Raw genomic sequence first — 25,401 nt, 5'->3', positions numbered from 1 at the left:
AGTGCCTAATCTGGTCCAGCTATAGAAGTTGTGGAATAATTACACTTTAGTTAGGTAATAGACATTGTACCCTTTACAGCCAGAAGACTACCATCTGGTCAATTAAACACTTCTCTTCAAATCCTTCTATGGACTGCTGCATGAGATTAGCTACAAAAAAAGTAGTTCTTCACCCTGTGTATAAACCTCCTTTTCCAAACATTTGCCCAGCTGCTTCTCAAACCGATAGCACAGTACTATGACCAGCTTTTCCACTTTTTCCATATTCTAACCTACCCATTGTGTGAAAAAATGCCGCCCAAATTCCTTATCTGCTTGTCTCCTCCTTAGTTTCAGTCAATGACCTCTTGTTTTCAAATTAGTCACTATCTCAAGCTGCTTACTGACATCAATACATTCCTTTCAGGGTCTTCTAATGCTCTATGGGGACTCCCCTTTGCGCTCCCTTTCCCAAGGAACAGCCCATGTCTGATCAGTCTTTCTTCACAATTCATTTGCCCCGAACCCTGAATAATTAGGATTGCTTTCTACCACACTTTTCAAGTCCAGATTCTTTTCCAATAAAATCCCCAGAACAGCAAATAACTCAAGAATTATGGCTCTTTTAGAGTAATCCCTAACCACTAAATTATATAAAAAAGAACAAAGCCAAAGAAACTACATCAATAACTTGTTTGCCTTTTGTTTGAAATCTCTACGTGCCATAAAGGAAACCATCTGAAAATGCAGTCCATATAACATACACTAGGAAACATCAACCAAAACGACCTTCCCCATTGTCACCAATTCATTTCACAATAGAAGCTTGTAGAATGTGCTATTTTGCTATTTTTGTTTTATGAACTATTAATTGATGACTCTCTGCTGTCAATAATGCATCAAAAGCTTTATAAATCAAAACGTCTTTTGCAAAGGAAATAAACATTGTTTTAAAGAGCTTGTTCTAAATAGCAAGAGTTCCCTGAGCATCACAGGCTGGACCGTAAAAATCTGTCCTATACATTCCCTATACACTTTTGCGCGTAGCTGGGGGCCCAGCTCTCATTGTGATTAATTATCTGCTGGGAAAGGCTGCAACAATGAGCACTATTTGCCTAATTGTGTTTCCAGGGTAACTCATTACATAAAAGTTACAATACATAAATGCAGCTCGTTTGAAAAAACGGCCTTATAACATATGTATGTTTACATGGACACTAAGAACTTCCTTCAGAAATTGAAATAGCAACATTTCAGATTTACACGGTTATTGCTGCTGAGAACTGAGGCAGTTTTGTGGACAGCACAACAGTGCACAAAGCAAAATCTAATTTTTTGGCTTTACCAGCCTGCATTTTTTTCCTTTTTTCCTAGAGATAATAACCTTTCTCACCCAAATCTCAAAGACCAGCAACGTGATCGATTCAAACCCAGAACATGAAAACAATTAAATTTTTAAACCCTGAATTTTTCTGCCATTTTTTTTTCTCCAGAACACCACCCACTTCTTGCCCTCTTACCACTAAATACCATAACCCCCCTCCAAAACCAACAACAAAAAACCAACCAAAACCAACCAACCAACCAGTTATTTCTCTTTTACACCATATATTCTCTCAGCCACTGCATGACACATAGTATGTTGAGTTTTATTTTCATGGGAGAAACTGAATCCTGAGCTGGCGAATTATTCCCTCATTCACCAAGAGCATGGCAGAAATAGTCTGCTCCAGACTTTTATCACCCCCACCAAAGAATAGAATTATGCCAGACTTTGCATAAGGACTCAAAAATAAGCAGATTGAATCCATTTTAACACGAATACGGGCAAGCATTTTCTTTCATAAAATCCTTTCAGAGAGGAGATAGCCCCACAACTTCATTATGATCATTAAATCCACACAGCAGATAAGCAAAACCTCAGCAAGGGTTCAGATTAGCCAAAATCATTTGATCACGATGAGTCAGAAGGCGAATTAAGGCATCTTTTGTTTTGCCTTAAAATGTCACAGTATAAACTGCATCTGCTCAGGAGCTGACTCACAAGACCCTCAGACAATAGGGTGGCGGGGGAAAGGAAAGGACTTGGGGAGATAACCCCGGCCGTCAGCCCCGGCCGGAGCGTGTGTGCTCGTCAATTATAATCCAGGCTTTTGAATGCAAGAGAATAAACTGCTGGTTTGGCTTTGCTAAATCACTTTTTTTTTTTTTTAATGGGTTTTAGAATTCGGAAATCAATACTTTAAAAGGGTTTTAAAATTCATATTTGCCTTCCCTTTGACTCATCTCATTCCAGCTAGTTCAAACACAAGAAAAGGGATGGTCAGCAAACCCCGAGCAGCTGCTGGCTAGATTAATATCTAAAAATCAAACTATTATCTACACTATCCAAGTCTCTCAGTTCAGAAAAATGAAAGTGGGAAGACTCATAATCTCATTTTTTTTCATTTTTCATGCCAGAAACACTCAATAAAAATGTCTTGCAATAAATCAAACTTTTAGTCACTACAATAAGCCTCCGGGAAAGACAAGAAATGAGAAAATTCTTAATTTTTCCCTAGATCACGCACACAAAACCCCATGATCAGCTCAGAGTTACTGTGAGTTTAGGGTGAGGAAGGAATATCAAGGAGACTAAATCACTTTATCTTCCCTAGTAACAAAGAATAAAACTTGTAAATACATCAAGAACATTAAAATTCTCAGCAGAAATCAGCCTCAGAGAAACAGCCTCTGTCAAAAAGCCAGAAAGCATTGTTATGTACAGAAACAACCCATTATCATTTTCTGTATTTATTTAAACCATGGAAGCTCACATGGAGTTGATATAAATCACTCCTCAACTTCTCACTCAAAACTAAAGCTTGTCCTAAACTGTCTGTCAGGGAAATGAGAGGTGACTTGGTAACTGTCTTAAAATTGTATCACCCACATAAAAATAGTAACACAGTTATCATAGTTAAATCGTGCTACTGTAAGGCCACATTCAACACTTTTTTTGTTATTACACCGACGGGTATGGGATCAGGGTCTTGTAACTGCTCTGCATACAAATTTAGCAAGAAAAACAATTATAGTAATAAACTACATGACAAATAGCAGCACTAAGTTACTGGAACAACTGAACAAAAGGCATTTAAAACTTCCTAGTGACATGACACAGGAATGATAGCACTAAATAGACACCGTTGTTCTCTGACTGTGCCAGCATCTAATAAGATTATTTAATGTGGCTGTTGGAGTGAATGCACAGATGCAGTCATTACATTTACTGCAGAGGGGACAGTGAAAGTCATTAAAAACCCAACTCAACAGGAAAACAATCCTTCCCCACACTGGCAGAGGGCTCCTGCCAGCTCTCGTGTGCCCTCCTGCCCGCTAACACACCCCTGGGGGGACAGCCCTAATTTTTATGACCCAAGGACACCAAGGGGGCATTTCTACCCTCGGTACCAACTTTCACCATCCTGCAAGTGGCACTAAAATAAGGTGCTTTGCTTTTTTTCTTTTCTTTTAATTTAATTCCTGCTTTCTCAAATCGTTTGGAGCAGCCAGACTGACATGGCAGGTGTCAAGCACAAAATCCTCCCCAGTTTGGTTTCTTTTTCCATTCTTTAGGCTGTAGGAACAGGTCCCGTGCTGGTAGTTTTCAGCATCTGAAATAATATGTGGGACAGTAACATGCAAGATAGCAGAAGATATGAATTTATAACATGTTTAACAGACTAAGTATCAGCACTAATTCAATGAGCAGTAGGAGAAGAAACTGTAGATGACAAAGGCATTTACAGTTAACTGTCTAAGAGAATGCAGGGAAGTAAATCATTACATGAAAAAGGAGGTCCTTTTCTCAACCTACCCCATTAAAAACCCCACTAAAGAGCCAAGGCATTTATTGATTGCTTTCTACTTTCCCACTGCCGAAACTAAGTACTCCTCTATTTACTTTGATTTAAAAATGCATTATTGTCTACTTTCTAATAAACCAGACAGTGGAACAAGAAACTCAAATTATTCTAAGTTTATTCTTAAAAGTCCGTTTTTTTGGTGTGGTGTGGGTTTTTTTTTTTTTTTTTGAAAGACTGAAGGCCTTAATCCTTAAAAGCCTTTTTGAAAGAAATGTTACTAGATGCTGGCCTTGCAGCTGGGCCCAGATTGAAAGTGCACTTACATTTTTATGTTTAGCGCTGAAGGACTCTGAAGTTAGCCCTCGCACTCCACATAAAAGCTTTGGAAAGGGCATTCTTTGCCACTCGTGCAATTCATTCTCTAAGAAAAGGAAATGGAAAGAAAGATTTCATGTCCAGGGCTCCGAGGCCTTTGATCATTTGATGAACATTGGATCCTCAACCTGGGCCTCCAGCTTCTCAGGCCAGACAAAGAGGGTCCCGGCCGCACAGGCTGGGCCGCGGTTCCCGCCCGAACAAAACCTTTGGCGGCCGCACAGTGTGACAGCCTGGGAAAGGCCCACCTCAGCAGGGCTGAGATGCCCGCTCTGCCCTTTGATCTTTCATTTAAATCCCAGCCAAAGCACCAGGTCAGGGGGATTTTGCGTCGCACACCCCCATGGGCAGAGGGGAGCAGGTCAAGAACAAAATGGGGGTGACCGATCTCCAAAAAGCCCTGTGACGCCTTTCTCTGGCCAGTTTCACATGACTTGTCTGGTATTGTGAAGTGCTAAGCCCACACTTAAAATGGAATTTGACATTACATGGTACAATGGAGTCAATAAATGGCATTCTTCAGTGCTTTTACAACAAAGTCAACCCTCCCTTAAGTGGCTGAAAGCCCCAAGCTAGAAAATACTTCTCATTTACTTCTTTATGCGAGTAAATTGCATCTACTTTAAATCTAGTTTTCATTAAGGCTTCTCTTTGCTGATGACTGAAATGAGCCGAACAAACACCTAACAAAGGTCTACGTTAATTTTACGAAGTACCATTGCTTCTATTTTTAAAGACTAGGTTGTCACGTGGCACGTAACAAGCATTGGAAATATCACCATAATCCTTCACATTTTCCGATGAGCATGAAAAACTGATCTCACCCCACTGAAAAAAATGATTTTCAGTATAGTGCTAAGGAGAAGGCAAACACACAACTTCTTGTAACATCAGCAGCAAGTTCCACAGGATGCTTGAGGGCAGAAAACTAAGTCCATGTTTGACGAGACACGTTAACAGCCAGAATGCAGGAGGAAGAAATGTTAAACTCTTCTTTCTAAAGGGACAGAACACCACCATGTCCCAGAGGACGGAGATATGTAGGATGCAATAGATGACTGCAAAAGAGGGAGTGTATTTTTAAACTACATACAAAATACATCTCTGTCTGTAGATTTTAAATGACAACAGTAAAGTGATTAGAATTCAAAGAACTACAATAATTATCGTTTCTCTGTATAAATTATGTTTTTACAGTTAAGCTTTTTTCTTCAAATACACATAAGAGCATAATACCAGATCAAGGTAGCTTAAGTTCTCAACTTAATAAAGGGAAATAATGATTTTTGTTTGTTTTCAACCTCGTAAGATTTCTGTCCCTCGTAAAATGCCGTTCTGTGAAACTTTGATACAAACATGGCCACAAGCATGAGGAAACGGTACAATATATAAATAAAACTGACTATTATGTCTTTTTAACATATGGTCAGGTGCCCACTTTTACCCTTCTTCCTTTTGAAGACAGTATCAACATTAAAAATTTGGTTTAGTTCTAACATACAAAGACTATTTCAGAGTTTCTCAAGTACTTTGCACCACGTACCATTTACTGATCAACAAAAACCAAAGGAATAGTCTCATTCTCTAGAGAATCTATAGACTTCATTTTAGACCAATAACAGTATATATTTATGTTGACAGATGATTTCCCACTTCATAAAATTGCATCTCACAGATAAGGAAACTAAGGAACAGCAAAGTTAAATAAATTTTTCAGTATTGAACAGATAGTGGCAGAGCTAGGAAAAAAGGATTACTTGATTCATTTTTTGTCCTCTGTCCCCTTCACTACAGTATTTTTCCTCCCAAGAGACAAATCTGCCCAGCACATGGTGCCCTGATACCAGCTCTTATAGGTGCTTTGGTGGCAGTGGGTAGCTACAAAAATAAAAGTAATCATGTTTGAATATTGTGGCTGGGCAAGCGACAAGGGACTGGGCAACAGTCATGAAGCAGTCTGGGACCTAACTCATGTAAACACAAAGTAAGGATTGCACAGGCCCAAGGTATCTTCTTCTAAAAACTGTAGTAGCTATTTTAAGTGATAAATTTTAAAATTCAAATACTTCTCAAGAGCACAAAACCACCTGCTCGTTTACAAAGCATTTGCGTTTGGTTTGGTTTTTGAAATTGCTGTGAAAATAAAACTTAGGAACATTCAAGAAAGAGTACAATTTATCTCTAGTTTATTCTCAGATTTTCTGTGAATATTGCTCCCCATGTTGCCATGGCAACAAAAGCACATCTTTCAGTAGCGAGGAAGTAACAAGCCTTTCGATTCTCACCTTTGGCCATTTTATTGAGAACCATGTCAATTAGAATGTAGGTTCCACTTCTTCCTGCACCATCGCTGCCAACAGAAAGGGAAAAAGAAAAAATAAAGCCTGTCAATGTGCATCCAGACTCAACACGAAGGTACCTGCCCTTAATGTTACACATGAGGGAGAGGACAGAACGAGGGGCACTGAGAGAGGAGAGAAAGCTTGCACTGATTTTAACACAATCTGTTTGTGGAACATTAACTATTAGCCTGCATGGATAACTGGGTTTCGTTTTGATTTTTTAAACCAAGTTGTGTTTATGCTTTAAAAGTATTTTAAACAACAGTGGAAATGTCAGTAACCCTAAAACAGGATGCCATTCTTGTTAAAAAAGTAGATAGATATATATATATATATAATGAGTTTATAGTCATTTGTATACGACATCAAGAACCATGGAATTAGTTGGACCAGAAGATAATCCAGAACACTCCCTAAATATTGCAGATTGTATTTAAACATAGCAGTCAGAGGCAATGTATACTGAGACCTGTTCGAGAACCAAAATATTTGATTACTGAGGGACTACAATTTTTCTTCACTATACATCACGAGTGGCTTGTTTTTGATTTTTACTTTTAATTCTTCCTTAGTTACAATGACCAGAAAAAAAAAATATCATGTAATTCCTAAGAAAGAAACAGCTTTTAACTTTTCTGTATCATCAGCCCTTCCTCAGAGATATGAGACCAAGCCTTGGAGGGGGGAAGGTCCCTCATCTGAATTCAGCTTGTGTCCTTCTCAGAGAGCAACGTGTAATTGCCAGCGTGATGCTCTTTTAGAGCTGCTGTTAGCAAACATAATTAAGACTTAAGTAAAAGCTTTTTTTCTTTGCCTCCCCAAAATTTTTACAAAGGTGCATGTGTGACCAATTAGACTGGTATGTAGTTTTATTAATTAAGCCATTATTTTTATTGATAGCTCAATTTGTGTACAGGAATTAATGAAAGGAAAAAAAAATAATAGAACAGCATGAAGCGTGTTATTACATTTTGTTTACAGGCAAGCTATGAAACTTAATTTTTGTTAAGTCTCTGTGGACAGAGGTTTTTTTCTTTCAGCTACTAGATCACTGCTTAGAGAAAAGGAGGTAACATTAATACATTTTTTTCCTTCTATGGCTATGAAGGGAACAAAGACGCAATCTTATTAGTTAAGCCGAATAACGAAAGACAAAGCAGCGATCAGGCCCAATAAAAACAAAACTACCGAGCGGATGGTAGACATTTCCATCCATCACAGTAGGGAAAGAGCAAGAAACTTGAAGCCTCTTCATTCTGCATCAAATATTGCTTTTCTCAGGCTTCCCGAAGGCAATGCAAACGAGCCTGCTCCAGAGGAACTCCTTGCACCCTGTGGAAGGTGACTCTGCCGAGTCACGGGTGGGAAACACGTCCCCTCTTTCCCCACTCTTACCCAAAGCTGAGTGCCACATGTCAAACAACCGCCCTCGTAGCATGGAAGGTTTTCTGTCTTACCTACACGAATATCATCAGTAAATAACTGCAATATTCTCCTTATAACCCAGAACCTCCAATGGTAAACCCAAATGTTAACATTACAATGGTGAAGTTTTCCATTGACCTGCCCAATAGCTTTTGTGTGCATCTATCAGACTGTCAGGCCTAAAGATAATCTGTGTTTAAAGGATTACTTAATCTTAGGGTAGGTTTCCACTCCCTGACATTGCTGCCTTCTTAGCATGATCACTAAAAGTAAGCAAAGAAGAAATAAAACATAATTGAGTGTTAATGAAATAAAGAAGACCATATTGGGAGGGAGTGCAAGGATTCACTATCATTTTCAAGGAGATTTACAAAACTGAAGTGCTACTTATATTTGAAAGGTTGGCCATACCTTAAGTCACGGCACAACATGTACAAAATCATAGAAAAGGATGAAAACAGATCTTAAGCATTAATTAGCACTAAAATCAGATTAATTATATATAATACCTTTGGCTTACCTCACTATCTGTTTAGTGATTCATCTAAAGCTTTAATTTGCCTGCTTTGTTTATATCGATAGGAAATTCTTACACATACAAATCTCTCTAAAGCTATTTTAGAAATTGTACTTGCCTGCAATGAACAACTACTGGACAAGAGCGACCCCTGTAGCACTTGTTTACTTTTCTGAAATAAAACAGACACAAAAAATTAATTAAGCATATTACATACTGTTTCTTTAGCCAACTATCAAAAATAAGCAATGAGAAAAAGCAAATATTTCAGTCTTTAAAGAAATAGTCAAGTTGATAATATCCTAATATAATAAGCCGTTGTTATGTACATAACCTTGTTTAAAATTTGCTTCTGCTTTGCTGCTGTAGAAATCCCAGACAACATCCCATTATTGCTGCTGGCTATGCAAAATAAACAATGTCTTTTCTCAAATGTCTCTTGTCTTATCTCCAAAACTAAGACTATCTTGAGATGGTTTAATTTTAAAGCCAACTTTGAGTTCATGAGCTTGCTCAAAGAAATACTGAGGGGCATTAAACTGAATCCAAAATTAAATATGGCTATGCTGGAATACTTTGCACAATGTGCGCTGATTCGTAAAACCAGTTCTCCCCAGAAAGGTAAACACCAAATCCCCTGAAAAGCTTTCACAAAATTCTATAATGTAATCTATTGTGGTAAAAACAACTAAGACCATCAGTAAGCTTTACTGCTTCGGTTCTAGTGAAGAATTCTTATGTATTTAATATTTACACTTTATTGTCTTCTTCAGCTTCTTGGTTAAACATTCTCAGTGGCAAGAGGATATATGTGAAGTCAATCAATAAAAGTGCAGCTACAGAACAGGTCTGTTGATATGTAAACTCAATGAATTGACCAGTGTTGAAGCAAACCAAGATACTCAGTCTAAGAACAGAATCCACTAAATTGTTTTAAATCTATTTCAATTGCCTTACAATAACCAAAATCCTAAATCCTCCCTTCTGCTCTAGGATCTATTTTGCATGCCAAGTATGTTACAGGCCCAAAAAGTCATAAAATATGCACACATATGTTAACAAGGAGAGGCCGAATAAAGGCTAAAACGGGAAAGCATTGCTTTGAGAAATCAAAACCTTTCATTCAGTTTCCCTGATGAGATGTTTGGGTTTACTGGAGCTAGAAGGTCCCTATGACACTGTTTCCCAGGGCAGCTCCCAAGGGATGCCCAGGTGCCCTAACGGTCCCCAGCTCAGCTCAAGTGTCACACAGGGTGCTGGCTGCTAAACCAAAGCGAGCTGCTGGAATCTGGCAACTGTGGTACCATGTTATTATGAATTTTAAAGCATAGCTAACCTACTGAATCATTTAGTTCTTGGCTATTCATCTATTCACTAACATCTGCGCTGTGAAAACATGCATATATCTTTAAACATTGCTTACAGGATAGCCTGAAGATGCCTAAAGTTCTCGATCTGACAGGGAGTGGGGATACCTGGAATTCAACCCAAACGTGCTACAGAGGTGCAAGTGATGTCCCATTAAACCGTGTTTTCACATTCTGCCTTTTATTATTTAAGACTCTAACCAAACTTGATAACAATGTTAAGTTCTTGCAATGATTCCCTTTAAACATTAGAATTCAGAAAATTTTCACAATTCTTACTCTTTTGCTTACTGACGTAAATCATACTTACAGAGACATTTTGTCTCTATTTTTATTCCTTGGATGTAAGTAATTAATGCAGTAGAACAACGTTCTATGAAGTAAGTGGTATGCCATTGAGAAGCACCTGACTTTAGAAGTTAAATGGACCATTTATATGTCCATAAATGCATATATACACAGGCAACAAGGAAAACTTCAATGACTTCAGCTGCAGTAGAGTTTTCAAATAAATTAATCATTCAATACTTGATGGCCATACCTAAGGCTCAACTCCTATACAATACAAAGCCTGACCTTTATCTTTTGTATTGCACAGTAAATTATATTTGAAATGTCTGTAACAACAAGTGATACAGTCAGCCTGCATCTCCCTGTGTGCAGCTGGTCATCCTCCCTCCACCCCCCATCATGTGCATTCAGAAAGAGTAGTTTCTGCATTTAAAGTACTCAATAAAAGCTAAATAATTACAGAGGGGTATTTACCATTTCTTTTTCTGCTTGTGTGGTTCCTTTGTTCCTTGCATGGCACCACTAATATGATATTTGCATGTTGTGACTAGCCATCTACCAAAGTCCTGATAGAATTTCCATGACAAACTTGATCTAAACCTATCAGTAAATCAGACCTCCCAGGAAATCAGACAGCCAGAGACACACGTTAGGGAAAGACACCTTGTGTTTGTCAGTTTTATTGAAGGCGTTTCAAACATTTTCATTATCACACATTTCAGAAAACACATTAAAACAAAGTGTTTCAATCCAGCTGGTTCATAGCTTTGTCTATATATAGTTTATGAAAATATTTAGAAGTGCAGCAACATCTCATTTCATTCTTAGTTCTGGCTAATGAGAGTGAGCTGAAAATTCATCAGTAAGCGAAGTTCTTTAATGTTGAAGAAAATATATATTTTATATATATATACATATACAGGAAGAATTAACTTAGAAAGAATGATTAGTAATACAAACCAACCCTTGGCTCATTGAGTGAAAAAGAAATCATCATGCAAACCATCAGCAAGCAAAGGTCAGAGGTCGTTAGAGGCTCAGAAAAGGGGTTTCCCACATTGTCCCTGCAGCAGAGTCACAGTTTCCAATGATCACTTTTGTGACTATGCAACTGGGCTCATATTACTAGCTGCAACATCACAAAAATGACACTGGCAACCGCTAATTAGCTGGCAAAATAAGAATTTGTCCATTTTTAAAGTGAGCAGTGTTAGTAAATGCCATTGCACACAGCGAGAAGTGATAGCATAATAGATATATATTTTAAGCAAAGCCCTCACATGTGATGCTAATTATCTTTTAGCTTAGCAGTCCCTCTTTAAAGTGTAAATGTGCTCCCTCTGGGCTCAAGAAATATTTAATTACACATATCAGTGCATGACTAACAAGCTAGTCCAGAGCAATAATGATTGGTCTATTGTTCAAAATGAAATCAGGACTCCAGAAGCATTTAAAACTGACCAGTGGTTTCTACAGTAGCCTCACCTCTCAGGGACTGTCTTTTGCACAGATTTTTAAAAATATATAGAATAATCTCTTTTTGGCAATTTATACCTACGTTATGAAAGTATAATAGATTATTCCACAAGGCTTAATGTATCTGCTAAACGCAAACTCATCTAAAACATTGTCTGATACATAGCAAGAAAAATGATGTAAGCTTTCAGTTTTCAAAGAGACTTGCAAAATTTACTTCGATAAAAATTTCAAGGTCCATATTTCCACAGACTCTGGGCAAGGTAATTTTGGGAATCCAATTTTTCTTGGTGATGAATTATAAAAAATAGAGGGTTGGTTATGTATATGCTTAATTTCATATATGTATGTGAATATATAAATATACACACATATCCATATATATATATACAAACACATTGAATGCACATAAAAACATAGATTAAAAGAAATGAGAGCAGCCCCTTCCTAGCACTACTCTACTATGAGTATGGTAGCGCTGTCAAGATGTTTATTCTGGGGGCTTTACGACTCAGCTGTTGTAATCCAGCAGAGTTCATACTTTAAATAGGAAGCTTTAGGTGCAGAACATGTATTGTATAAATGAATCCCAAATACATTTTAGCAATAGTGCATTAGGGTTTTTTTGTTGTTAGAAAAACAGCAACATCAGATGACCAAGAAAACTGAGATTCATAGACCAGCTACTGTGCATGCCAAAATTCCTTTTCAGGCGGAATTTTACTATGCATTCAGTACTATGAGTTCATTGTACAAAATCTGCACGTAGCAAATGATTACAGTACTCTACGCTGGACTGCGAGTACATATTAAATGAACACTCAGAATTCAATTAAATCTTAACAGGTTCATTCCCATACTGGCTTTAAATACAAAGAATGGCAGCTCCACTACTTTTCTCATCTAGTTATAATTTTTCTTTTTCGAAGTACTGCACAACATTTCTCCATCATGGCTATTTAACCCTTACACAATGCCACTCTAAGCAGCACTTTCTTGGCGATGTGAACGGTGACTTACTGTAGACCTAATCCTGCAGCTCACGCAGAGACCTCAATTTGTACTGAAGCAAGTCGGAGTCGAGGTGCTCCGAATTTCAGATGTCCTGCCTGTACAGGCTCATTTATAGTCTAGTTCAAACTGCTAGCAAATTTGCCACTGACTTTAAAAAGGGCAAAATTGGACACTGCGTTGGCTCCACGCTACAGCCTTGCACGGCTGAATGGAACCAATTCGGAATTTCCACTACAGGAATTCACTACAGGCAACCTGCACAGTGCCACAAGAAAAGCGAAATCAACCTAGAAAAATCACATTACAGTTTGAAAAAAACCTTGAAAATTCGATTACAATTCCAACTCCATCCTACGGCTGTGGTTTCTTCCTCCACTACTGCTTTTGCGTTGCAATTCTGTAGCATACCCTTATATTCGCACCTCACCAGAGTTCCTACTCAGTGCGAGATGACTCTTTGCTTTGAAAAGCCTTGCAATACGGACAAGAATACTGAAAGATGAAGGGTGGCATTTAGTCTTAAGTTTTTAAGAGTAAAATTCTGCCAACAGTCAACTGTGCAACCAGCTCCCATTGGATAAATGCTAGGTTCTCCCCCCAGGTGCAGATATGTAATTCTGTCTGACATCAGCCAGAGCTCCTGGCACTTAGTGAAAGAAACAAGTTTGGACCTTTTGAGCACTGAGCCCCTTATAATCACTTTGTGGGGCTGTAGATAATATTGTAGTACAGAGAGGCAAACACGCGATCCCACTGGCCGCTTGCGGATTGATAATCAACTCCCCAAACCTCCCGGAGATTCTTTTCATTACTCATAAGCGCATCGCTGTGGATTAGCTGATACAGGTGAACACCTACACACGATGCACTGGGCACAGTTTGCAATCAAATGAAGATTATTTCACTCCAGTATTTATCATGCATGGCTTTAATTTTCAAATTAAAATTTAGATAGACACAGTAAACATTACAGAAAGTGGCAAGGACTTCTGCAGGTTTTGCCTTTGTATATTTATATTTTAAAGCCACACTGACTTTCTTTAAAATTCCAGAGGGTATGCTTTGTCAACATTTTCACCTGCTTTCTCAAATTTCCACCGTCCTGCAGCCTAAGAAGGTCTAAAGACCTCACTGTTTGATCCCTATGAGCAAATGCTCCTGTGGGAATACCAGTATTGTTTTTTCAAGCGTGCTTGTGCTACGTAATTTATTCGTGAGATTCCTGCAATAAGGATCATAGAGGAGCCACACAAAAAGCCTGGGCATTGCAGAATGGATAAATACTTGGAAAACAAAGAAATACAGAAGCACTGAGGAGCTGTAGAAGGGAAGAAAGGTGTTGATCTCTAAATGGGAAATGAGTATGTCTTAAAACCAGGCAACACCTATGCGTGAGACAACACTGAACATCAACCTACTGCAGATTTTTGTGTTAGTTTAGCAATGTGGCATCACAGGCTGAGGACCCCCCTTTCAAATCAGAAATATTTAAAGGACAATTAAAAGGAGGAGTTTAGTTCCTCGGGTTGGCACCGTCTCAAACAAACTGTCATACTCGGTGCTTTACCTGCGGAAATCCAGAAGCGATCGCGTTGAAGCAGGAACCCTCTGATCATTCCAGCTGAGGAAGTGGAACTGCGTCACCGTGCGGGTCTCGTTCGTCTGAAGGTTCTTCAGGTAGAAACTCCTCACGAGGAAATCCTCGCACCAGATGTGCTCAGAGACAAGGTTTACCTACACCCCATGGGAAGGAAGAAACGGAGATGAGCAATTTTGGTTGGAAGCCACATCTTCAGGTTCGCCGGCGTTGGTTGTCTGGGATGAAGGAATTGCATGGAAGTTTTATTTTTATTAGCAAATTGGTCAGTGCTGGGAAAATATTTCGGTATTTTTTTGGATTTAGTGATGAGTGTAGCTGTCAGGAAGGGTTTAGCTGCCACAGCTATTTTACTGAAAAGAAATTCTCGACAGTTTTAATGCAAAAAAGAGCACCAAATTGAACCTTTATATCGTTACGTGAATACAAAAGAAACTGCCTGAAAACACATTAGGCCGTCAGTCGCTTTCTGCTCGGAAACGCCCACAATGCATTGCCCAGGCCACCCTCAGAGGTCTTACAAATCTGACACATGAGAAGTGAAAAGTCGGATTCTTCTACTATGAAGAAAAATCAGCATTAAAAAAATGGAGCTTGTTTGCAGAGTTCATCTTTTCAGAATATGAGTTTATTCACACTTTAGTTTAAATAATTTCCTCACATTTCCTATGCTTTGTATCTGGCATTGCGGTATTATTTTCTTCCTCTGCTCAGTCAGACAACTGGAAAAATCTGACAGCCATTGTCAATCTCACATTGCAACAAAACCAGTGATATGGTATTTTGGGCTACAAATGTAAAGCAGAACATAAAAACATATATATATTTGTTGTTGTGACTGAGGCAAGAGGTAAAAATAGATAGCATTAATTACTAAAGCTATATAGGGGTTTTTCTACAAAGACATACATATGGCCTTCCTAAGGCAAAATTCACTAGTTCTAAGAACACTATTTTCCTATAAAATATGAATACACGCTTTCATATTTCAACCACTTGCAAAACCATTTGAAAAGCAAAATCGTCGTCCTTTTTTCATTCCGATACTTGGCTCATGATTTACCAGATTTTATTCAGCAGAAACTACCTTGCTATTAAAACTGCGCTCAATTTTTTTTCAAATCTAAAACTACTCAAAGGTACACAAAGTATATTTAAGAGCCCTCAGCTCAACCTCCTGGTTAGACCGGCTTAAACACCATTTTGCCCCATATGAAATGAACCCGTACACTTACTGTCACATTCACAACCAGGTATTTTGTTTAGGTACCTCGTAGATGTGGTAGAGGTTTGACCCTTCGTCTGGCCAATAGTGGTAGCACTGTTTGACTCCGTTTTCGGCGAGGGGTGTCAGCATGACAATAACGACACAGCCGTTCTCCCAGACCATCTGCAGACAAAGAAAGACACCGTGGCCACATTGTGACTGCCTAATTACTGCGTGACATGTATAATTACTGCACTCAGACACACAATCAAAATTTATTCCATTCACAGGAAATTTATTTCATTTTCATTAGACACTTTTCCTCTGCAGCTGCTTTCAAATCCGTGAATAAACTGGCACCATATTTTGCAGGCGTCCATGAAATATTAAAGAATTTCCTGCGATTTCAATGCGGGTCTTCCACAAAATCTCTCCTCGATCCTGGTACCGTGTTCAGCTGCTTTTCTGTCAAACTTGTAGATCCACAAAGGGAACACTGAGCGATGCTTGCAGAACACACAACTATTTGGGATTTGGTATTTAATACTAAAGCAGTGTGGACCTACTGAAGTCACACATACTGAAACCTGTCTGTGTCCTCAACCCTCTTTCTTTTTACAGCTTGCCAGGTAGCAAAAGCTACTGAACTGCTGTGTTGCCGAAACAATCGTAAAAGTAATGAGGAAAAGGCAGGAAAAACCCAAACTAAATCTGTTCATCCAGAAACATATCAGATGGAGAAACTGTCCCTCCAAAAGCCCACTTATAAAAGATTTGTTGCAAATGTGCATTACTTTCTCTTCCTTCTTTCTTCCTTTCCTCCTTATTTTTTATCTTCCCTTTAATTTTTCCCTTATTTTCCTTGTTCTCATCTTTTTTCCCCTCTCCTTTTTCTTTATTTCTATTCTCTTTTTATCTTTTCCTTTTCCCTTATTTCTTTTTTATCTTCCATTTATTTTTTCCTTATGTATGTATATATATTTATAATTATTTTTCTTTCTCTCCCACTCCTGCCCCTTCTCTATGTTTTTTTCCCTAGACATAGAAGGAAAATCCAACCCATGCTGCAGACTGTGCACTAACAGAGCACAGGTACAGCGGGAACAGAAGAATATAGTGTATTTTCACTACCCACGATTGCTTAATAATTCAGAGCAGCCAGAGAGTGGGATACAGGAATCCAGCGCATCCTTAACTAAAGGATTTGTGGATGTCTCCCATAAACGGCAGAACAAGAGAGATGCTCTGGTCTGGCGTCTCTCTGTTCCAAACACAGCCCCAGGCTGAACAAAAAGACTCCTATGAATTAATACCAAGCAGCACAATCACTAAAAACTGTTATTATTATGCTGTACATTGATGTTATATTTGCATACAACTTTCATTGTCTTTTTGCTAGCACATAAAATTACTGAATGAAGAGGAAACTGCTCTTTTTGTGAAGGGTTATGTTTATTTCACAGAAATATTTATAAGCAACTGTATTGACATGTAAATTTCGTAAACAAAAAAGGCCTTTGTCTAAACTGTGCAAAGATGAGATGATACATTCAATTCAAGGATTATTTTTTTTTAATTACATATCAAGTAAAAAGGTTTCCCATTCATGGATAATGATGTTGTGTTCTCTTTTAAGAATAGCTCGCATATAGAGAAACAATTAGCATTTCTCTTCCCCCCCCCCTTTTTTTTTTCCTTCATTTTGCAACATAATTAAAACAACTTTTAAGACCAGCTTAGAAATATTTAGAGAAATGAATCTAGGGATTGCACAGAATAGAGTTATTTATAATTTTGAACAGAAGTGGGGGAAAAATTACAGTGGAATGTAAGGGATAAAAAGAATCTTTCTTATCTTGTTTCTTTCTTCCCCTTAAAAAGATTTTTTAAATAAAAATAGCTGTAATCCACTCATCCGTCTGTTAAAAAGTCACAGTGGCACAAAATCACTCAAAAATACTTTAAATTGATAGATAATTTCTTTTATAGAAAGATGTAGATTTATCATTTGTATCTTTTTTTGTACAGCATTTATTTTAGGTCACAGCTGGGAACTTTCTTTGTATGTAAGGAAGACGATACAGATTTCATTGATTCTAAAGCAGTTTCACCTTTTTTAGTCAGCAATCAGACTAACATAAGAATTCCAAACATGCATCTTACTTTAAAACTAGCCCCACTAAATCAGTACTTTCATCACATAACGATTTAATGTGCCTCTGGAAGGTATAGAAGCTCATTGAAGCCATTACGAAAATGAGGAGAAACACAGTTTTTATGAGTGTAATAAAAATACAATGATCTAGACCATAAACTAATCATCTAGCACTCTGCTTGTGCCACCCAAGTGTAACATTATAAAAGCCCACTCGTTTAGAGAGGAATCCTTACAGTTTGGCAACCCAGTTCATTGGTTCAAAGGCACAGCATTTCATTAGAGAGGGGCCTGTCTGCATCTCCCAAGATTTCATTAAGCATAAATCCAAATGAAAGTTAATTTAAACAAACAATTTCAAAGTTACTCCGGGGTATAATATTTCCTTCAGGTCATTGTGTGAAAACGTAGAAGTCAAATCTACTAAATCAAGAAGGCAATAAATACAATCTAGTGCCGTTACAAGCAATTGTCACCGCATCTCCTGCGCTTACCGTTGAGACGGGATTTTCACTAAGACCCACCGCCTGTGACTGGAGGACTACAGCGTTTTGTTTCCTTGCTAACTTCAATATTAGACCATCAGGCTGTTACCTGAATTTCTTTCCAAATAAAGCAGAAGTGGGATGAGTCAAAGGCAGTTCACAGAGTTCTATACTGTCGCGTGTTCATCGCCTCATCTTTAACTTGGTGATGGGTTCTTGAGAAGCTACATCTCCCACCACCTAACGGGTTGTGTGCTCAGTGTCCACATGTGGCCAAGCAGAAAGTGGCCCCAAGAAAAGTGTCTTTGTAATGACAGAACAGATTGTACAGATCTGGTCTGCACAATCTCAGTCCAGTGTCTGGAGAAGCACCTCTGGGTACCAAAGAGACATTTTAACTGGGCTTGGAGAACAAGGGAGGAGGTTCAGTTGCAAATTCACATAGTTCTTAACTTTGTATGCTTGCAAAATAGAAAGTAACTCAATGCATGTGCTATAAGAATGAGGAGAATATAAGGTACTTGGGGCAGAGGTTTTCCTTTTTAGGTAGAGCCCAGCAAAATTAAGACTAAATTTAGACTCCAAGTGTTAACTACTATTATGGAAATCACCACATAAAGCTAAACTTATTTAGATCTCTTAGCACAGGCAGTTTCATGTTTGTGATTTACGGTAATACTTCTACGTGAAGAAGAAATATTGAATAGAGTCATCTGAATAGAAGTAATAAAGCCTGAGTTACATATAGGAGCTCACCGCAGAGCTCTGCAACACATGCTTTGCTGAAAAGGGAAGACAGTGTATAATTTTGTGTGACATGTCTACCTTCAACCTATATGCCTAGAGAGTAACGTGTTAATGATCTTTAATGAGGTTCTGCTGCATGCATCATTCTCAAAACATTTCTTAGACAAGAATAACACCACCCCTTTCAATTTATTGCAAATTAAAGGCTGAATCCTGCAACCCAAAGATGAGCAGCACGTTTGACACCCCCAAGAATCCCTGTTGATGAAATCCACCACGTGCAGAGAGCTCATGCTGCGGCTATCCAGCATGCCAGTCCCATACAAAGGACTTCCACAGAGGGATGAATTATATTTAATACTAATTACTTGCAAAGGAGCACAGAATTGGTTTTTCAAGTAAGGAGAAAAATAAAGTCACAAATAGGAGAATCGCTGTTAAAGCACTGTCACAAATCTGATAAAACACCAGTTTTTGAAAGCTTGTATTTTAAAATGTCCTTGTTTACTAGCTTGTAAATAAAATGCTTACTATTAATACCTTTATTTTTTTCAGACAATTCATAATTTTGAAGCTTCTTTTTATAATGAACGATCCACCCCCAACCCCATTTTCAGTCATTTTCTTTTTTATTTTATTGATAGAGAAATGACAAGATCTGTGCTCTGACCAGAGACGACTCTTTTGATGGAGACTGGTGGAGAAGGTTCTAAAATCTTAAAAGTAGAAAATACATAGGATAATCAGTTAAATTCAGCCTGTTCAATAAAAATATCAAGCTAATCACACCAGCTGCTTTCTGGGAGAGATTTTCAGCAAGCCAAAGAATCAACCTTTTCTGTCTTTTAGGCTTCCCAAATAGTTGGTAAATGCAACTATTTGGAAAAGCAGACAGGCAAACAACATCTGAATAATTTCTAATGATAATCAAAACTCAACATGAATAAACACAACTCCTAAACTAACAACAAAGCAAGGTACTAACCCTTGCTGGATCAGATAATATTAGTCCCATTATGTATCTTGAAAGCAATTAGTTCAACTGCGACCCCTTCAAGTTCTGCACTGGAAGAAGGAAACACTGTATTGAATGGAGATAAGTCAGAAAACGGTATTTTGTGGAATATTTTAAACCAAAAAAATTTTAATGGGTTTTTTAAAAAAAAGGAGCATTTAAATGAAAAAAAAATGGGGAGTATTTAGATTTTTTTATTATCAATGAGCATTTCACAATGTGTGCCAGTCAAAAAGCAACATTTTTTGCCAAACAGTCGGGTTGAAAATGACTTAGCATTTTGATATGAAGTGTGTCAAATCTGGCAAAGTCAAGAGTTGCCATTTGCAAAGTCATAGCTGTGCCAGACAGCTAAGTAAAACTGTAGGTTGAAAAATTAATTATCAACAATCTATGTTTAATTAAAAAAAATTATCTGACTCTTGCAGCTGAAAAGAGAGGAACATATATAAATACATGGCTGGCTCCATGTGTTATGTCCCTGCTGTTGCAGCAACACTTGTTTGGAAATCAATGGGAAAGGCAAGCTCAAGATGACTGTATGTCTTGCGATAACTTCTGTTTTCTCAGAGAGACCTAAACTGCTCTTATTTTTCTCAGTGGACTCCTAACTCAAGCGTTATTATTAAATAATTTAAATATGAGTGCTATTTAGTATTGCGGTGCTGACAAAACCACATTAAGGAGGGAAGGTCCACCAAAATCACCATTAATTAGCTTTTCACTTTAGTATTGGAAAGGTGGAATCTAAACAATAAAAGGATAGAAATTTTAAAAGGACCACTTCTAAGTACCTTGTCCAAGCGAAGCCATAATTAGAAGTGAGCATAGCAAACGCACACTCCTTTCCTGAACGCCTGTGGAATTCCTAATGCGATATTTATTTCACATGGCTTGACAAGTTACTAGAGCTCTAGGGGCTACTGTTCTGTGCCTATCTCTCCCTTGCTGTTTTTCTTTTATTAAATTAAAATATGCATATTTTACACATTGAATTGCTTTGTGTCGCTTTTCATCTGCTCTTCTTTCTGAAGGTGAGAACTGATTAGACATGCAGGAAGCCCAGTTCCAGGCAAGGAAAATAAAACTTGGGAATCAAGGCTGCTTGAAAGCACTGTGCTCTGCACAGAGGAACAAAACGCAGAAAAATAATTTAGTCAGTAAATTAATTTCATCACTCACAAAACATGCTGAACTGGGAGCACAGAAACCAGCAATTAAAGCAGGGGATGGCTTGGTACAGTTGTTCTTGGAACACGGGCTTGGAACACCGATTTTGCATGGAGACTGATTCAGCTACAGGGACATGGTCTTCTGCCCACTAGGATTTGCCCTTGGAGATCTCTGATGACTAAGCCTTTTTGCACAGGAAACAATAAACCGGCAGTATTTTGTATCTCTTTTGTTGAATTCTAAAACTTTAAGAGAGAAACAAGTGTTGCCAAACAGATATGCAAAGATTTATCATGTCCTCAAGACAGCAACTCAAGAAGAATTGGGTTCTTAATATGCTGGTGTGATCCGGGAGGAAATAATAGTCAGTTTTTGAACTGACTCTGCTAATACACTCCTGAATATGAGCAGAGAAAAAATATTCTAAAAATAGTCTTAGATTAAGAAATGTAGGATTGGGGCAATGAAAAGCAAATGGCAACTGAACTCCTTGGCTCAGATTAGGGCTTTGGTCTTCACTCTCAGGACTCCTTCTGCACTTTACATTTAATAGCCTTGCAATAAAAACAGAAAATAATCAAAGGAGTGGAGATGAGGTCTCCCTACTCCCTAAAATCACAACAGTGTAAATCTCCACTCCTTTGAGCTTTCTTTTTGTTAGCTGGCAAGAGATGCCCAGCTCTAACAGGAACGCTGAAGAGCATTCCCAGTTTAAAGACTATTTAAGGTATTGGTCAATAGTGGAGGAAAGACGGGGTAGTAAAAAACACGGGTTTGATTCACAACTTGTACGGTGAAGCTTTTCCTCGCTACCTGGAGGAACATCCTCACCACAAAGGGGCAGCACCTGAGCTCTGCCTTCCCAGTCCTGTGTCTTGCCCAGGGATGTTCATGAGCAGTATCTGCTCAGTCATCCAGCCAGACTGGAGACCTTCAGTGACTAAGGCATCTGGGGAGCTATCTCGCCCAAACTACAGATCTATTCAGGCAAAAGCCAGGGAATTTTCTGGTCCAGACTGCAAGTGCCGACTGTATTTAACCTCATGATTTACTGCTGTAGATGTTTTGAACCTTATTGAATGTCTGCAAAATGAGGAAAAACGTATTTCTTTATTCCTTTCATGGAAGTTACATCATGTTCATGTATTTGCTAATTATGTTCGCCATGGAGAGGACATCGTAGAAAGACAATAAATACTTACATAAATATATATCGTATGTGACATGATTGTTTAAGACAACTAAGCAGCATATCCTCTTAAGACACTTGGCAGAAATTGCTTGATCATGCTCTCTATTTCACTTTTTATGGTAGAAAAACCCAAACCAAACCAAACAACAACAAAAAAACCCACATGAAAATTCATTTCCCTCCAAAAAGGGGAAGAGCAAAGAAGGGCAAATATGGGTAGATTTATGAAAGCAAGGCATAATGTGAGGTGTTTTCCAGAGGGAAAAATTACGGCTTTCTACAGAAATCTCCATTTGGAGATGACAAACCTCAGCAGACATGCAATTTATAAAACTGGAATAATTAAGAACAATTTTTCAGTGCAAGGACAGTTGGTTCTAAATATCCTAATACCTAGGACTGGTTTCTTGCATATTATCATCCCTTGCTTCTTAGACTACTTTGCAAGTTAAAACATGTACTTCTTGTCAAATACTTCATGGAATTATAACCCAGCACATATGGAAAATAATAAAATTTTATGCCTCCAGAATTATTCACAACATGGAACTCCTGCTGCGAAAACTTGTTATAGATCAGAAATGTTCTACATCCTCTTTCTTTTGAAATATGTTCAAAGACATGTTGAATTTTAATAGTGTTATGTGAAAGAGCTGAGTGAAATCTCACTGAAGCTGCTGGACAAAATCATCACCTTTCATTCAAGATAAATGTAAGAAACAAGCAAACTCTTTTATGGAGCCTGATAACTGAAATTACAGAAGTTATCATCAAAAACAAGAGAAACGTGAAGCATATGGACCCATGAGTTTCTCTAGAAACTGATATGCTTAATGCAGAGAGAGAGGCATTAATCAAGTCAAGATGATTAATCCAGATAAGCAGGAAAAATGTGTAAAAGGAATAAAGAAACCACCAATACAGCCTGAAAAACTAGCATTATGATCCTGGTAGAAGGCTGAAAGAGAGGTTGGGGGTAAAACACCGGGTGAATGAGGTTTGGACAAAAAAAAAGAAATCATTGCCTGCTATTTGATTTCGCCTTTGTTCAAGGAAATAAAACTCTGTACTTTCTTTGTAAATAAAATGGAGCTATATCAAAGCAAAACCCTATCCTGAGGATGAATTCTCTTTCCAGCTGAGAAGAAAACAACACACAAACCTGGCAAACTGTTTAAAAACTCAGGTAAAAATGGATTAATACCATGTGAGGAGGGGCATCCAGTTTTCAAGAAAGGGAATTGTGAGGTGGAATTCCCAGTGAACCGAAATAGAATCAATGAAGGAGGTATCTCTCAGAAATAGTAATTGGTAAAAAGAGATGAAAACAAGACCAGATGAAATTAAAAGAAGACTTAAATCAGCTGGAGGCTTTTCAAAATTAATTAAAATAGTGGCTGGAAAATTTCCAGAGCAGTCTAAGAGATGACATGCAGGCAGAGATGAAATCTCTGCTTGAGCCACAAACACAGAGTATCCAGGCAGATTAGGAAGCCCTGTGGCAAAACAGATCAATGAGATGACTGACAACACAACTCCTGCAGGCTAGAAAGTTTTCAAAGAAATAGGTAAGCCAGGAAAGTTGGAAGTAATTTGGCACTCTCTGACTTAGAGGAGCTGTGCCAAGAATATAAGGAGCTGGACAAGGAAACCAGAGGGACACAGACAACTATAGAAAGCTGATGCCAGGAAGCGGTCTTACACCATTAAAAAACCCAGAGTAAGACTCTTGCCTTTTTTTTCATCATTATTTTTACAATACATAAAAAAATTGTTTGAACACCATTTGAAAATGACCATTAGATAGGAGTTTGGACCATCTCCAGCTCCAAGACTCATCAAGCTCATTTGAGGTCAACAGGAAAACCCAAATGAATAGAAATGTGTACAGAAAACACTGAGTCTGATGGACAACTCTAGTGGCTCAAGTTAGATGGTACTGAAGAAAAATACCTGCTCTTCTTCCTCACCTTACCAAAAAGGACATAATCTTCCAAGATGCGGTCACTAGTGAGATAACTGAAATGGGTCACCCTCCAGTTCCACAGTGGTACTAGGCATGGATCTGCTCATCAGCAATAAGAATTCTGAACGAGATGAGCTTGGAAAAAACACCATCGCTGTTTTACAAAAAAGCTTTGCCCAGTGCGGGAAAGAGAAGACGCTGAGTTGACCATTATCTTTGTTCAGATCTGGGCAACCTGAAAGCAGTAAATGGGAATTTGATTGCTGAGTGTCTAATAGCACTTGCACAAAAATACTGGGCACTGGATCAACATAGCAGGCTTTAGAGGGGCCTGCCAATAAAACTAGACAAAAAGATTCTCCAAAACTAAATCATCTGTTTGGTCTTAAATAGAGATAATGGATGTGACCACATGATCATGTAGGCAACAGAGATGAAGAGCAGCAGATACTGCTGAGCAGTGTTAGACCTCAGGAACTGGGTTCCTTTGGAAGAAGCTTCCTCCAGACACATCTGCAGTCTTCTCCCCACCAACAGGCATTTGGTCCATTGGACCATCGAACAGTTGATCTAAAGTAAAACCTACATAGTACTGTGACACTCTAGAAATCCATTCCTAGTGTGCCACACTGCTTGCTAATGTAGACATAGTCACTGGCAGGTGGAAGAATCTGACGCAAGTTTAAGGGAAACTAGTTTTAGAAACTGAGTGTCTGGAATTTGAGCATGAAATCTAGATAGTCAAGACAAATCAGGAGTGGTTTGGATCTCATTACAGATATCAGCTGTGTCGTAAATGCCAAAACAAATGCTATGTAGACAACTGTTTTCTAGAAATCAGCTTGAAATTCCTACAGGGGTGGAAACAATTGTAACAGTTTCTAGTAAATATTGCCATAGAAGGGGATGACAAGCTCTAAGAGTTTCTGTTGGAGTTGCTAAAGCATGACATTGTGCATTTAGACAAAGAATAGCAGAACAGTCCCATGTCTCTCTGGAGTCAGTCACTCTGCTCACTAACAGTGACAAAACTGCTTCACTGAGCACATGAAGGAGGAAAAAAAGCACCACAGCTCAGCAACAGCTGGTATTGAGTGGAGGAGGGAGAGGGAGGAGAACCACTGAGAAGATGTTTCAGGAATGAATAATTGAATCTTTAAACAATCCCTGGTGGCAGCACCATGGGCTGTATAATCTACAGAAAACTGTATTCAAGTAAACACCAAAGGA

At 38.3% G+C, this 25,401-nt stretch overlaps 1 protein-coding gene across 1 annotated transcript in view; it reads right to left on the bottom strand.

The window, feature by feature from the left end:
* The window catches only part of PTPRN2 (protein tyrosine phosphatase receptor type N2), a gene marked incomplete at both ends in the record, with an annotated part of 644,991 nt that overhangs the window by 14,901 nt on the left and 604,689 nt on the right, over positions 1-25,401 (bottom strand). Inside the window, 4 exons of the mRNA XM_080338634.1 lie at positions 6,488-6,552; positions 8,605-8,658; positions 14,202-14,368; positions 15,502-15,621. Coding sequence (XP_080194760.1) covers positions 6,488-6,552; positions 8,605-8,658; positions 14,202-14,368; positions 15,502-15,621 — 406 coding nt within the window. The remainder of the gene's footprint in view (positions 1-6,487; positions 6,553-8,604; positions 8,659-14,201; positions 14,369-15,501; positions 15,622-25,401) is intronic.

This window comes from Nesoenas mayeri (assembly GCF_963082525.1).
Source record: "Nesoenas mayeri genome assembly, chromosome: 2".
Lineage (NCBI taxonomy): Eukaryota > Metazoa > Chordata > Aves > Columbiformes > Columbidae > Nesoenas > Nesoenas mayeri.
Note: the sequence above shows the minus strand (reverse complement) of the source record. Positions and strands in the feature narration are given on the sequence as shown.